This window comes from Dysidea avara, chromosome 6, assembly GCF_963678975.1.
Source record: "Dysidea avara chromosome 6, odDysAvar1.4, whole genome shotgun sequence".
NCBI lineage: Eukaryota > Metazoa > Porifera > Demospongiae > Dictyoceratida > Dysideidae > Dysidea > Dysidea avara.
The window spans coordinates 13,281,163-13,296,658 of NC_089277.1; the positions used below are offsets into that span (position 1 = coordinate 13,281,163).

At 38.0% G+C, this 15,496-nt stretch overlaps 1 protein-coding gene across 1 annotated transcript; it reads right to left on the reverse strand.

Moving 5' to 3' along the window:
• Nucleotides 1-2,350: 2,350 nt before the first annotated feature.
• On the reverse strand, nucleotides 2,351-15,490 carry LOC136257427 (trafficking protein particle complex subunit 3-like). The gene is made up of 5 exons (XM_066050628.1): nucleotides 15,396-15,490; nucleotides 11,387-11,484; nucleotides 10,367-10,466; nucleotides 8,661-8,843; nucleotides 2,351-2,582 (listed from the first exon to the last, which is right to left on the reverse strand). The coding sequence occupies exons 1-5, from the start codon at nucleotides 15,438-15,440 to the stop codon at nucleotides 2,463-2,465; spliced, it is 546 nt and encodes a 181-aa protein (XP_065906700.1). The 5' UTR covers nucleotides 15,441-15,490; the 3' UTR covers nucleotides 2,351-2,462.
• Between the last annotated feature and the right edge of the window lie 6 nt (nucleotides 15,491-15,496).

Sequence of the window (15,496 nt, forward strand, 5' to 3'; positions counted from 1 at the left end):
GATACAAGATGCTATACTACATTATGGAGATCTTAACAGAAATCATGAGATCAGCAAGTGGTCATGATATCAAGGCCGCATGAAATTGTGTGTCTCACAAGAGTTGAGACATTTGTTTCTCTCACCCTTTTTCTAAATCACAGGGTTAGTGGACTGAGGTGCAGCTAGGCTTATTCAGGGGATGACATGTCTTAACCATTTTGATGAATGGCACAAATATTGAAATATCAACATAATTAGTGTGTGAAGCAAACTAGCATGCCAATCTCGGGGAGGGGGGTCTATAGGGGCATATGCACCCCCTGAAAATTATTCCCTCTAAGGAGACTGATTTTAACAGTTTATCAGAATACCATATTAATAATTAGCTTGACTGTTGCATTAAAGTGACTGCTCTAAGAGTGTCTTGATCTTAAGACATTTATATTGGATCTATGTAGGGGTCTGCACCCTCGGCCTCCATCTAGAAAATTTAGATTCTTATGATAGTGATTTCAGCAGTCCCCTTTAATATACATATATATATTTTTAAAGAAAGAAGAACCAGCCCTGATGTGGCAAACCCATCTACCACTAAGCTAAGATGTTCTATTAAAAGGGTTTTGCATATGTCTACACCTACAGAACTAAAACAATGGAACCTTCCTTTTGACAGCCCAGTCTTGACAAAAACAATCACAGCAAAAATAGTGTTCCAATACTACCTATTCTAACCCCGTCTTTATTATTGATTGTTGTGCAGACCTCAAAAGAGTATGGTGCACAAAAAAGGGTAAAATTGCTACTGTCAATTACAAAAGAAAAAGAAACTTATATAATTATACAATATTTACTATACACAAGACCATATATACACATCGATAAATTATTAAACAGTTACTAGTCCAGCTAGGCTGCACTTGAATTAGTCAATCTCTGTTAAATCAATCACGTGTTGGGGTAAGGAATTCCAAATATTGATTGCAGAGGGGAAAAAAGAAAATTTATAACAGTCAATTCTAGTCATTGGGGTTAAAAATCTCTTATCATGGCCTCTGGTGTGATGTAGGTTAGGATTAGGAAAAAGGAAATCATCAGCATTAATATCGATTTGGTGAGATATAATTTTAAATAACATTGTAGCCTTCTGTTCATTCCTGCATCTGGCTAAGGTGGGCCAATTAAGGTTAGATAACTTTATTCAGTATTGGAACAACTATTTTTAAAAACTCCCTATAACGAGACAAAATGGACCTCAAATCTATAAATGCTAATGTTATTCACTATTGGGGGGCTGTGGTCTATTTTTGTTTGAGCCAAGGTAGAATTTTTGGACTATTAGTTCCAACACCTAAACGTAGACGGAATAAATATAGTCAGTATTAATTTTGTGTATGAATTATGCTGTGGATATTTAATAACTGTTGTATTGCTCTATTCGAGTATATTGTTCAGTGGAATCGCAGGTAGGCTAGCTACGAATAAACTACTTTTGATGATTGCAAATTATATATGCCTTGTGTATGGTCCATGTGAAGACACAGAACCTGGACCATTTCAATCTTTGTTAAATTTTATCAAATTATGGCTTCACAAACATATTTGTAACACATTAAATTTTGTTGAAGTCGTTGTCCAGCAGACTACTGTATATAGACAGGGTGAGGTTGATTTTAACAACATGTGAAGCCAAAACTTAACTCTGTGAACTGACATTCACATGATCAGAGAATAATACTAGAAAGTGATAAAATCCTACTGACCAACATTCACATAGATATAATGTTGGAAAGCATTAAAAAGGCACGTTCCATTTTTGGCAATAACAGGCTAACTGCATCATTTTATGCAATAGTCCAAAACTGTCTTACAGATTTAAAGTACATTACCTAATCTTTACTTATACCAAGTTGCAAAGTAATTGAAGTATCCAGTGATCAAAAATTTTATTTAAAAAAACAACTTAACAAAAGTTTATTAACAAGCAAAAATCAAAATTCTATCTTACAGATTTGTTGGGGGCATCAGTAACATTGCTCAGTAAATAATTAGTGAGATGCTAATACTCCTTAGTCAAAACTTTTTAAAAAAATGTGAAATTATGACCTTTCTAACAAAATTTTCAAAATTCTGTATAAATGATAGATTTTAATATCTGAAAATTACCAATGCATAGTGAGTGTGCATTTCAAATTTCAAGAGTCTAAGTAGAGCATGTAACATCAAAAAAGTTATGAACCAGGGAAGTCACAACATGATTGCGGGGATTTATGATGTCCCGCACTATATACGTACACATATTGTGGCATGCTGGCTTTTTTTACACCATGACAAGCTACAGGATTACTGTGTCCGTGAGCTAACAAAAGAGTATGGATGAGTATTTACAGCTAGGGTGATATAGCTGCAGATTTTTTAAATGTCCCTTGTCTATTGCATTTATAAACATGGTTGATTTGATAAATGTAATAATTATTATTGTTTCAGTTATCTCCAGCTGGCACAGCCTCTTCCAGTTTCTTAACAAACTTTACTCTTATTTCAGTGGCATCATCACCTTTCAATGTATCTTGTACAAACTTCACTTCAACCTCCAATTGTACCTAATATGGAAGAAACCAAACCTATGGATGTATTTTGAAACATCACCAATCAATACATGTATACACATAACTGCAAGATATACCCACAATCGACTTTTGCATGTTAGGCTATAAAAGAATCCGAGTCAATTGTGAAGCGTCTTTCCAGCTACTAGGTGAGGTGTTGTAGTGGTCTCGGCTGCCAGTACTGCAACCAGTGCATTATAAGCTATACTGCACTCACTGCGGCATTACAACTTATAATGCACTTGCTGCGGTCTGCTGCAGTGCCATATACAAATGGTGCCTTTGAACTGCCCACGCAGAGTCACACACACGCATGCACGCACATACGCACACACTGTGGTATTGCTCAAATGCAACGTTGTCTTGTGAGTGATTAAAAAACTTGCTAATTAAAGAGCATGGTACCCATTTTGAATATTCACAAATGAAACGGGTGCCACACATTTTTATTAGCGAGTTTTACGCACTCTTTGTGAGATGACGTGCATTTGAGCGGTACCGTATAAACCAGATTACTAAGTCCCACAATCAATTGTAATTATCATTCTGAGTGAGCTGACTCATGAGAAGGTTATTAGCGTGTCTACTGTGGTGAATTATGTGTAAGTTGCTTAATTACATTAGAATCAGTTATTTCTGCTTTGACCACTCAGATTATTCAACAACAGTATAATTTCGATGCAACTGTTTTTGCTGATCAATGTCAGGCTCATTGCTTTATGATGACAGCAGCTAGTCTCTCAGATAACTCCATTATTGCCAGCTAATCTTCAGCGGATACCTTGTCTAGTGAGAAAGGAGCTTCGTCCTGGCTTTCCTGTTCCCAACTGAAGGTATGGATTGTTAGTACATTACGCAGTGTGAGTTAATCTAGACATGTGGTACAGTATATGTTACATGAAGCACGTGTATTGCACCTATATGCACCTGATTCTGAAGTCATCGGAAGTGTACTGTTGATAAACCCTTGGCTACATATACATGTATATTACAGTTGTAACATGGGCACGAGTGATATGTATGCCCAAAGCCCGAGGGCTGCGGGAATACATATCAGGCAAATCATGAGTGCCCATGTTACTGCTAATATGTAACACTTCCATTCAGGTTGATACCCTTATGAGTGTAACCACTGGATTCGTTTTATATGCATACCTTAAAGATTTGATTATGGTTAGGCAGCAAGTAACGTTGTAGCTATGATTGTTCAAGTCCTACGGATATCACGGATAAGTTGAGTAGGGAAAATTTTGGGGAATTTACAAGTGTTTGTTTTAATGTTTTTGCATTGTTTAAAGACTAATCACAACTATACTAAAGACCTAAGCTTTGTTATAGAGTGGTTAACTTGTATCGTCTGTAATATGGGCATGTGTGCATTCAAAAACGTGCTGAAACGCTTGTGAATGTACTGTAAGACTAGCTCTCACCTTTAAGTAACATTTCCCAACTTGTAAAATGGCAAGGATACCAAAACTCCTTCATTTGAGTGTTTCTTGTGGCAACAATTCAATTTGTGGTAATCATCTCATGAGCATTAATTTATTCCTACAATCAATTTCGGTCTGAGCTTGTATAAAACAAACAGAGGGAGGTACCACACATCAAGGTCATGCTTACTTTGATGAAAGTGGCTTGCTCTTTTAGAAGTGCAACCGTTTTCCAGGGGTACATTTCAATGTACACTGGTATACATTTAAATGTCTCCCTGTAAAGAGGTATACATGGCAAATGTATCCTCTGGAATTCCTTTGATCTAAAGTGTCAAAGTGGTATTACATATATGAGTTAAAGCACTGCCAAGAGTGCTATATGTCAAATATAGCACGTGAGAGACACATGTAGCACGAGACAAAGCCAAGTGTTATATTTCGTCTTAAGACCACTCTTTGAGTGCTATACGTAACATATTTTACATGTAGCATGAGCTTTAGGCAGTGCTATAATTGGTATAGAGAACCGTCAACTTGTATTAGGCTATACATAACTTACTGGTATCAAAAGAAATGACCATAGCATTGTAGGCCTGTGCGATAATGGTAAAACCTATATCTCGATACTAGGTGACAAATTTATCTCGATAATGATTTTATCTCGATAATATATGTTAATACAATTTGTTCTTAACTGTACATAAAAACTGTTCAAAGTGTATAAAAACTTAATTGTTAATAACTGTACTAAGTGAAGTTCATTTTTATAGGTTGGTCAACTAGTCAAGATTGGCCGCAAGAAAAACAGGAGAGTTTACAGATTCAGGTAATAAACATGACCGTTTTTCATTTACAATGTATCCAGCTACACTAAAAGCCCTCTCTGAGGGGACAGAAGTTGCAGGGATACAGAGATATTTCTTAGCAATGCGAGACAGAATAGGAAAGTGTCGTCCATGGTCTAGCCACCACTGAAGTGGATTTTCAGATGACTTCACTTCGAGGCACAGGTAATTACTTATCTCCTTTTAATATCCTCTTTCTTTTGTGTAGAATCCGAAGCAGTGCTGTCACTGGGGACTGATTGAATGACATCTTCTAGTAAGGACATCAGACCCTTCTTCTTTTTTGCAGGTGGATCAACTAGTGGAGGCTGTACTTCTACATCAGCTTCAGGAGAGGGCTGTGGTGTCATTGCAATCTCCAAAGCCTCTTCTTCAACCATATTAATTATGTTATTTCTCACTACTTGTGGTAAAAAAGATAGTGCCTTGCAATGAGGATCCAACAAACATGCTTTGTTTTGTTTAGTAAATCTTCTTTAGAATCATAGCGATCTTTAAGATCAGTTAACATCACACGTTTCAGTGTTTTGGTAAGAGGCTTATCTGATGGATCGTCAATCAATTCCTTTGATAATAATTTATACAGAAGTGGCCTGATTGTTGAAATGGTAACTGATTTTTCACTGCCTATGGCCTCCGTGATTTCCACAACTGGCTTAAGAACTTCAGTGAATATTTCCATGGTAGATATCTCTGTATCACTTGGCATCAAGTCGGTTCTACGTACCTCAATAAGGGCAGCACATAGTGGCTGTTGCAGCTTAATAATATGTTCAACCATATAGTAGGATGAGTTCCAACGAGTGACAACATCCTGAGATAAACTCAGGTCATCAGAATGCAGATCTTGTTGTTTGTGTTTTAAAACATAAGTCGATTTGCTTGAGTGATGAAAATGGGTAACCAAATTGCGACAACGTCCAAAGCACGTCCAAGTGCTTTGGACACTTGTGCCACCTCCATGACTTTTTAAACCCCCAACTGCAATGTGTGGGCAAAGCATCCAAAATGTTGCCAACTGAGACTTTCTATTGCATTCACAATATTACGAGCATTATCAGAAGTGACTGCTACAAGCTGTTCATCAGAAGATCTTTCAGTAAACTGTCTTGAAGTTCAATAGCAAGATTTACAGCAGAGTGCTCTGTCACGATTTCACATGTGTCTAAGACATGACAACGAAGTTTCCAGTGTTCATCAATGTAATGCACTGTGTGGGTCACATAGCTGTGGTTAGCTCTGGATGTCCAAGCATCTGTTGTGAGTGAAAAATATGTGAGACCTCGTTGCATAGCTTCTGTCATCTTGCTCTTCACCTTCTCATGTATCTCAGGCATGTAATGATGGTAATGGTTTTCCTATCTGGCAACACATATCAAGGCTCAAATGTACGGAGCATTTTCTGGAAGCCAACATTAGACACTGTGCTAAAAGGCATCATATCTTTGGCGATGTAATGGCAAACTGATGTGGTAAGTGTTTTCCACCTCTGTGACAATGGCTGGGTTTTCTCGAAGGAATCCCCTATCATTGGCTGATCCGGATCTTTAGTCTTACCGTTAGTCGAAGCGCTCCGTTGGGTCACTTTAATCTTCAGAAATTCGGCACGGTGGCTGTACTCCAAGTGCACCATCATATTCGTCGTGCTTCCTTGATGGTGTAGTTTCCTTGGGCATAACTTACAATAAACTGTTGTCTGTTTCTTTTTGTCCTTTTCTTTAAATTTGCTATCTTGTGCAGGGAAACCAAAGTGTTTCCAGATGCTGCTATTCGCCTTCTCCAGTGGCAGCAATTCGAAGAGTTCTTTAATCGAGTCTCCACTCTCGCTGTCAATGCAGTCACTAAGAACAGTAGTAATGGACTCAGTATTATCGTCCAATAGGGTAACACTCGCACTAGAACTCGTACTCGAAGAAGCCAACATAATGCAGTGCTGGCATATTTAACCACAATAATCTATCACATGCATGATCACGTGTTAAGCTAAAGTAATCACGTGCACACGTATCGATAGTTCAAAACTTGTTATCGCACTACTGATAGGTAATTTTGTTATCGAGATAATCGTTTTATCGTTTTTATCGGCATGCTCCCTTTCTCCTCAAAGGATATGCTATTTCTGGTAACCTACAAGGCTTGTACTGTTGCTTTTTTGGTCATTAGAACATTTGTACAGCCTATTAGGAAAGCTGTTTACACATACCATATTGAGAAAACAGTGGCACCAGTATTCTGAATTGGCACAAAGCAAATAAGCATACTTGTTTGTAGGTTTGATGCAGAATCTTAGAGTGCCCACACTGCATAAAGCTTTTTTGCTGCACAAGTGTGGGCGTGGACATACATACATACATACATTTCATACATACATACATACATGCATATTACATATAGTTTTTGCCAAACTAATTTCAGGTGACCAGCACACCTACAGTACATCCCAGCTATGGGCACATGCCTAGCTAAAAAGGCTGAATAAATAATAGATTTTCTGAACACAGATAGGCTTACACATGATCTAGCAACAAAAAGTTCAAGCAGTTGATGTAACACTGTTATTCCTTCCCAGTGAACTACTGTGAAGTACTAGAGTCAGTGCAGGCAATTACTGTAATTTGCTATATTTTTGTGCAAATTAAAATATTTATGATAAAAAATTATTGTGTAAAAATATTTTTGCATGATTTACATGAACGACTGCTGTATTGGAGTATCTTAATCTTCTGTAAAAAATTTTCATGTAAGAAATTTCGTATACTTCTTGCATATGAAAATTACTTGACAACCAGAGAGAAAAAGCGAATTAAGGTAGTAACCCACAGGAGAGAAGTAGCGACATGCACATACATACATACATGTAGCACTTTCACACCTCATATCAAAGGAACCGCCCGGGCTACATTTCATATGCAGCCCAGCTAGCCGGGCTACATATGAAATGTAGCCGGGTTACAACTGAGCAATGATTATATAGACGTTACTGCCAAAACCGATTGTGGGAATCGGTTAATACTCACGTGATTAGGATGCATGACTTGGATTTTGCCATGAAAACCACTCAGACAGAGAGCATTATGTTATCCTCGCCATCCTACAAGTTGAAAAACGTTGGGTTAAGGTGATTACAAGTGCTATAGCTTATTCACTCATCGTTTCCGCATGTTTTCGAATACGGACATGCCCCATCACGAAGCTACCACTCTGCATGGAGTAACCACTTTACAAGTGATATCTCTAGGATATGTCCATTCATTGTAAGCGAATGTAACCAGAATGTATTAGCCACTGACCCATAATCAAAAATTTTAGGTATGCATATATAATACATCCAGTGGCTGCACTCATATTGGCTTGGGTGATTAATCGCCCTGTAAAGGCTATCAAACTAATAAGTGTTACATATTAGCTGTAACACGGGGCATTCAGGCTTTGCCTGATATGTATGCTCTCTGCCCTTGGGCATACATATCAGGCAAAGCCCTCATGCCCGTGTTACAACTATTACATAATTATGTACATGCATACACACATTACATACATACAAACATACATACATACATGCACGTATACATACATACATACATATGTACGTACATACATACATACATACATACATGCATGCATACACACATTACATACATACAAACACACACACATACATACATACAAACATACATACATACATACATACATACATGCACGCATACATATACACACATACATACATGCACACATGTATGCATGTAATGTACAGTACATACTGTAAATACATATAGACAAAACTAGTCCAATACCATTTCTAATGCTCCCCTGATCACTCCACACAAGATGTTGGAGTACCACAAGGTTCGATGATCATCTGGCAACTCCACAAAGTCAACAAGAGGATTATGATCAAGATACAAGGAAAACTCTCTGCCAGACACACTCCAGTTATCCACCTTGGGAACTACCCCTAGGTACATCTTGAAGGCCCCCTATAGAATAGTATTAGGAATGACACTTCTCTTATGAAAATTTGCACACATGCACATGCAAACACACACGTATATTTGCATGCAAATGCATGTAATCAAATGCATGTGTGTGCATGTTAGTATTTGGCCCGATTACACACATGCATTTCCAAAGCTGTTGCATGTAAACGCTTGCATGTAAACGCTTGCATGTGTGCTATTGCATGCGTGCAACTTGTGAGCAGTTTAGCAGTTGAGCGACTGCATGCATGCAGCTTGCAAACGTTGGCTATTTATTTCATATTTGTATTTCTTTTAAATTTGTAATTCACATCTACAAGAAATGCATGCAATACAATACAAAACTATAAGTCAGTTACAAGCCACAAACTGTCTGTTTGACCTCACTGCACACAATTTTTTCACAAAGATGATCTTTAGTTGAGCTTTGTCCAAAAGCAATGTAGAAATTGATACAGGTTCAAATACTCTCGATCCCATTTCTTGTCTGCTTTCAATTGTACATTTCTGTAGTCTTTAAATCAAAGGTTAAAAGTTACACTCCCTCACTTTGTTACAGAAAGTAAAGAACCATAATGAACAGTAGCGGTAGTATTTTAGAAATGTTTCTCCACCTGTGACGCACAACTTTCAAGGAGACTCAAGACGCCAACCTCAGCAACTCAAGGCGCCAACCTCAGCTGTACTTGTAATGTCATGTACTGCTACAACAAGTTTTCTTGTAGAACATCACATCCCACTAACAAAGACTACTTGTTTTCTTTGTACAGGTTGTCAATAGTAGCAAACAGTTTGGGCGCAAATTTTAAACATTTGTTTGTTTTCATCTGATTGGCTATTTCATACTGTATACTGCATGTAAGCAGAAAGAGAACAGACTGCATGTGTGTAATTTGTGAGCAAACTAACCCTCTATTACAGCTAAACTTATGAAAGCAAACTGCAAGCATGCAGTATGCAAGCAAAAAGAGCACAATGCATTGCTATTGTATGAGAACAAAATGCACACGTGCAATATACAAGTAAAAGGATAGCATGAATAATGCTATTGTAAGAAAGCAAATTGCATATGTGCAATATGATAGCAAAAGAACTCACTAGGTTATTGCTACTGAACTGTATGCATGCAGAGAATATGCAAAGTTGTGCTATTGTTTTGCAACCATCTTAAGAGCACTGCACGCGTGTAGTTGCAAACCGCATACAAGTTGCACACAAAATTTTCATAAGGGAATTATATTTACATGCCATAATAGTACAGATACAGCTGAAACATTTCTAATAGTACATATGCATATGTACAAACTATCTACCAGCAACTCTAATGCAACACTGACCACAAAGATTCCTTGCATATCCTCAAAGCCTACAAATGAACATAAATAAAAGCGAAGGGCTTTTATTTACTACATATGAGTAGTGTAAACTTCACTGTCAGAAAAGGAAGGGTAAAAAAAAACGACTGCCTCTATGCATAAAAACTATTCATCCTAGAGTATTACTAAAAGAACTAGATGTGTCACCTTGGCAATGACATCAGCTGTCTCTCTGAAATCATGACATTTTCCTTGACCAGATCTGGCCAGGAAATCTTCCACCAGTCTCACACCAATGTTGTAACCCCTAGAGAACAATGGGATATCATACATGTCATGGACATTCGCTTGTACGTAATTATATGCTCACACATACTGTAACTACAACTGTCAAAAGGTCACGGTACCATAGAAACTTTGGTGGACATTAAAAAAAAAAAACTAAGAACGTGCCTACAACTGGCTTGCAGCTGATTATTGGTGCATGCCTGATTTCCTGAAATTGCTTTGTAAAAACATGAGCATGCGCATGGTAACATGTCACTCAGGTGGTAGCAGCCCAGGCCCTGACTGTGTGGTGGGGACCAGGCAGTACTTTTGATCATGAGTTGGCCCTTGTAAGCCAACAACAGGGTTAACACCATGCATGCACTCCATACAATGCATCTAAGAAGAGACTCAGGTCCATCCACCCTCTTTTAGAGTCCATTCATTCATCTGGCCTAAATAAATTGCTTGCAATTAGGTTACCCACCATCACTTGGCTAGATGGGTGGGTGTCTCTCGTGGGGGACTGGATCAAAGAAGAATCTGGGACAGACAGTCAAGTGTGTGCGTGTGTGTGTGTGCACGTGCGTGTGTGTGTGTGATCTCTAATCTGAAGTGGTGTACCTTTCCTGTACAGCTGAATTATCTTTCCTAATTCAGCTGTACATTCAGAATTATATTGCAAATGTACATGTACACCTGTACAACAATTCAAAATGCAATAATATTATGCTAAGCATTGACTATGCCCTATACATCAATATGTATTCAAATACTTTCATGCCTTCAGGTCTGATAAAGTACATGGTATAGCACAGAAATGATTAACTACTCAACATCGATTGATCAAACAACTTATTTCTTAATCCAGACACATATCTAATTGCTATAAAAACTTTGAATACTAATAAGCCTAAAAATGTTCAGTGAAGTAGACAGTACACAAACTCTTTAACATACATCTTGTCCAATTGTTTATTCACTTCATCAGGAGTTTCATAGTCCCTCACTAGTTGAGCTACAGCAGCACCATATGTCAGTGTGAACAGTTCTGCACTCTGTAGGAAAATATCTCAAATGATGTGCCATATAATTGTATAGTGGCCATGTACATGGTGTATAGGCAGACTCTAAATGGTTATAGTAGTCCAAGCTTTAATCCAAAAATTTAAAAAGTTCTGCATGAAATCCTTCATACAATCAAAGCTTGGACTGTTGTTTTAAGAAAAAAGAAAGAAAAACATGGCAGGGCTACATGTAAACCTGCCATGTGGTATACACAATACAATCATATAGTATCCTAGCTACCACTGCATGCAATGTGTTACCCAATAACCAAGCACATACATGTTACTTTCAAAATGTTGATGTAATGATGTTGAAAAGGGTAGGATAAAGGTCTACGCTAGCTACTGTATTAGCCTCTAGTAAGGGAAAATATATACTCTAGTGAGTGCTGCAGTTAAAGCTGCTCTTGGCTCCTTCCCAAACTACTTGTGGTAACACTATACACTGCATCTCCTCCTCCTCCTCTCACATGCATAGGTGAGGTAGTCTGGCAGCACCCGCACCTTCGCATAGAGTAAGGGTCTCGTGACCGTACTTGTGCAACCAGAATGCAAATGTAGTTTCAACTTGTGCCTGAAGTCTATTCAGGCTGTTGTATAAACTAGTGGTGGGACAAATGTCCAAAAATTTGAACATTAGTTTTGTTAAGGAGACACTATTTTGACAAAATGTATTTTAACAACAAACATTCATTACTATGGTTACTATGGTATATAGGTATAGTGACATATTTAGAAAACAAATTTGATCGAGATACAGACACTGCTAAAGACTTATGCTGAGAAATACAGTACTGTATGAAATTTTGTGCTTACTTCACCAAGTTTATACTAGTGCTGGGATGAAAGTGCAAAACATATGAATGCATATTGCACTGAAATATTAGAAACAAACCTTCGAACATTCATTTGTCAAATTTACAGAACCTATGAATGTGTAAAATGCAGAAATGTGCTGTCGTCATTGAGATAGTGTATACACAATATAATCTGAATTCAACTGAGTCCTCGACTGAGTCACACATGGAGAGTATCAGCTACTTTCCAACTATAAATTTGGTCACCATGGTTATTATGTTATTCATGAAACAAACTACGTCACAAATACTTGGATACTGTGATTTGATTGGCTCTACCACTATAGTGGTAGACTGTAGTAGCACAAGTAGTCACCATACCTTCCTCTATAATGTGAAGGGGCAAGTGTTGCCAGACTACATAGATATAGAGTAATCAGCACCATCTATTATTTTATGCAAGTGTCATAGTCGAAAATCATGTCATTAGCCTTTTTGTCCAAGGAAACATAGCAATGATCTCAGAGAATCTATACCACTGAAAAATCTGCAAATCTACTATATAAAGATGAAAAGCTGTCTGTCTGTCCTTGATCCAGCTAACTCCCGAACCATGGCACCGATTGACCCTGGATTTGCTGCATATTAATCATCATCAAGCTGGCACCAAGGAGTTTATTAATAGAAGTTTCTAACATGTCCTGTTTGCTGTACAGCCCCATTGCCGCAATTTCGTAAACAAGTATTTTGAGCACAGCTACTTCCCACTACATGGAATGGCAATTGCAGTCCTAAGCTTGTTGATCTACATTATAATACACATCCTTTGGTGGTAGTTACATGGCAAGTTCTACCACTATGGAATAAAAGTCTTGATCATTTTCTGACACATGCCACGCCCACATTTCGTAGGTAATCAACTTCAAACTCTACAAGCTTACTCTTTACCCCAAATTGTTTATCCTATGGTGGAATTCATGCCTACAACTAATGAACTAACCTTACAATTCAGCAAGAAAGCAAACAGATATGAAAGTCGAAGTATAATATATAGTAATGACATCAGACGTGTGTGATGTGTTGAACAATTCTAAACAATGCGCAATAAAGGAAAGCGAGTTTCTGTGCTGCTGGAATGGACAGCAAAGTAGAAGAGTGACAGTGAGGCAACTCTGTCTGGAATAACGTCCACTTTACAAAATCCATGCCAAATAACAAACTTGCAACTGAAGAGGAGTGATATCTTTGGCCTCCTGGAATATGAACTCTGGAGTATGAACAGCGCAGGCCTGAACTGAATGGATAGGAATACAGCTTTGAGTGAGCCAAAGACAAATGGGAGTGGTCAAGGCTACGAGTGAGCCGAGAAACTGGAGTTGAACAATTCTAAACAATGTGCAATAAAGGAAAGCAAGTTTCTGTGCTTCTTGAATGATAAATAGGCGTATCACAGCAAAGTAGAAGAGTAACAGTGAGGTATCTCAGCCTGGAGTGATGTCTATTTTACAAAATCCAACTCTGGAGTACAAACAGCGCAGGCCTGAACTGAATGGAATAGGAATACAGCTTTGAGTAAGCCAAAGACAAACGGCAGTGGTCAAAGCTACGAGTGAGCTGAGAAATTGGAGTTACTGTGCATAATAAACTTCCAAGTGAGTAGGATGGAATTTATAGTTTGCACTTGGGCACAGCAGATGGATAACAGTGGTAAAGGTTATTTGCAGGCCCGCCTTTAGTCTAGCTTTAATGCCCTGAATCACATGATCAGCTGGCAACTTTAATTCAATTTCACTATGTATTCAACTGATCAATCACATGGATGCACAAACCAACTCCATATGTCACATATGTACACTTGCAGTTTGTTTTAATTGTACAACGTGTGTGTGTGAATGTCAGAAAGATTATACATAAACTTGAATGCCAGCTGCATCAATAATATTATTAGTGTTACAACTGGTGAGCTAAATGGATCACAGACATTTATGTACACTAGAGTGTATTTTGCTTCTGCAGCAATAAATATGGTTAAGTACAAACAATACAATATTCGAAGAGCAGGCACAATATTATATCAATCATTTAGCTCAACCTGCACGAAGGGCAGGTACCGCAGCTAGTCATTTATATTTATGAGATATACATGTATCTGTACATCTAGTAGTGAACTACCATCTACATTTTAGGGGGGTGTAACTACTCACTGGACTGGACTACTGGACTGGAATACTGGACTGACATATTTTTGGTTTTTACACATTCTGAGATTGGTTTTATTGAGTCTTGCTGGTTAAGGGCCTTCAGAAAACTTGCAGTCTGCTACTAAAATGATGAGTGTGAGGAGTGGAGTAAGCAAAAACTTCTCACTACTTGTTATGCTCTACAACATTTATACACTTCTTAGTATTGTGTTTTGGAGATTTCCTAAGACAATCTATTGTAGCTAAATTTGTTCCTACATGCAATATACAAACTCACTGCACAACTGCAGGATTTTTCTACTGTCATGATTAGTTCCTACATGTGCTGGTTGGCATCCTATAATATGTGAACAAATTTATTAGAAGCTTGCTACTATCTCCAAGACGTTATCGTTGGTTAACCATAACTAGAACATTCTCTACAGCATACTGATAAGGAGTATAGGTATATGTACTGTAGAAGAACATAATAAATAGAGGTGAAATCACTAGAAGTCACTCCTCACACTCATCATTTTAGTAGCACACTGCAAGTTTTCTGAAGGCCCTTGGCTAGCAAGACTCAATAAAACCAACCTCAGAATGTGTAAAAATATGTCAGTCCAGTAGTCCAGTCCAGTGATTAGTTACACCCATTTTAGGGTTGCCTTCTTTGGCGTACAATCTCCACATCGCCAAATGTACATTTCGAAGAAAGTTCTATTGTCTTAACAAACATATTCTACACTCCAGACATCTCACACATTGTGCAAACTGGGAACCCAATGAGGTCCCGAGGCCCGAGGTCCGAGGTCCCTTGTACCATAGATATTATATACGCTTGTACAAACTTGCTTATCACAGACTTAAGCTGGCTTAGTAACAATCTTACTGCACATTTATTTTATACAAACAGAACACTTACTACTTTCTTGGTGTCGCTTGTGCGAGCGCTCGGCTGGCGAGACATGATCAGATGATTAACAGTTTTTACAGTATGAAATAATCGATTGTGGTTTTCGTTAT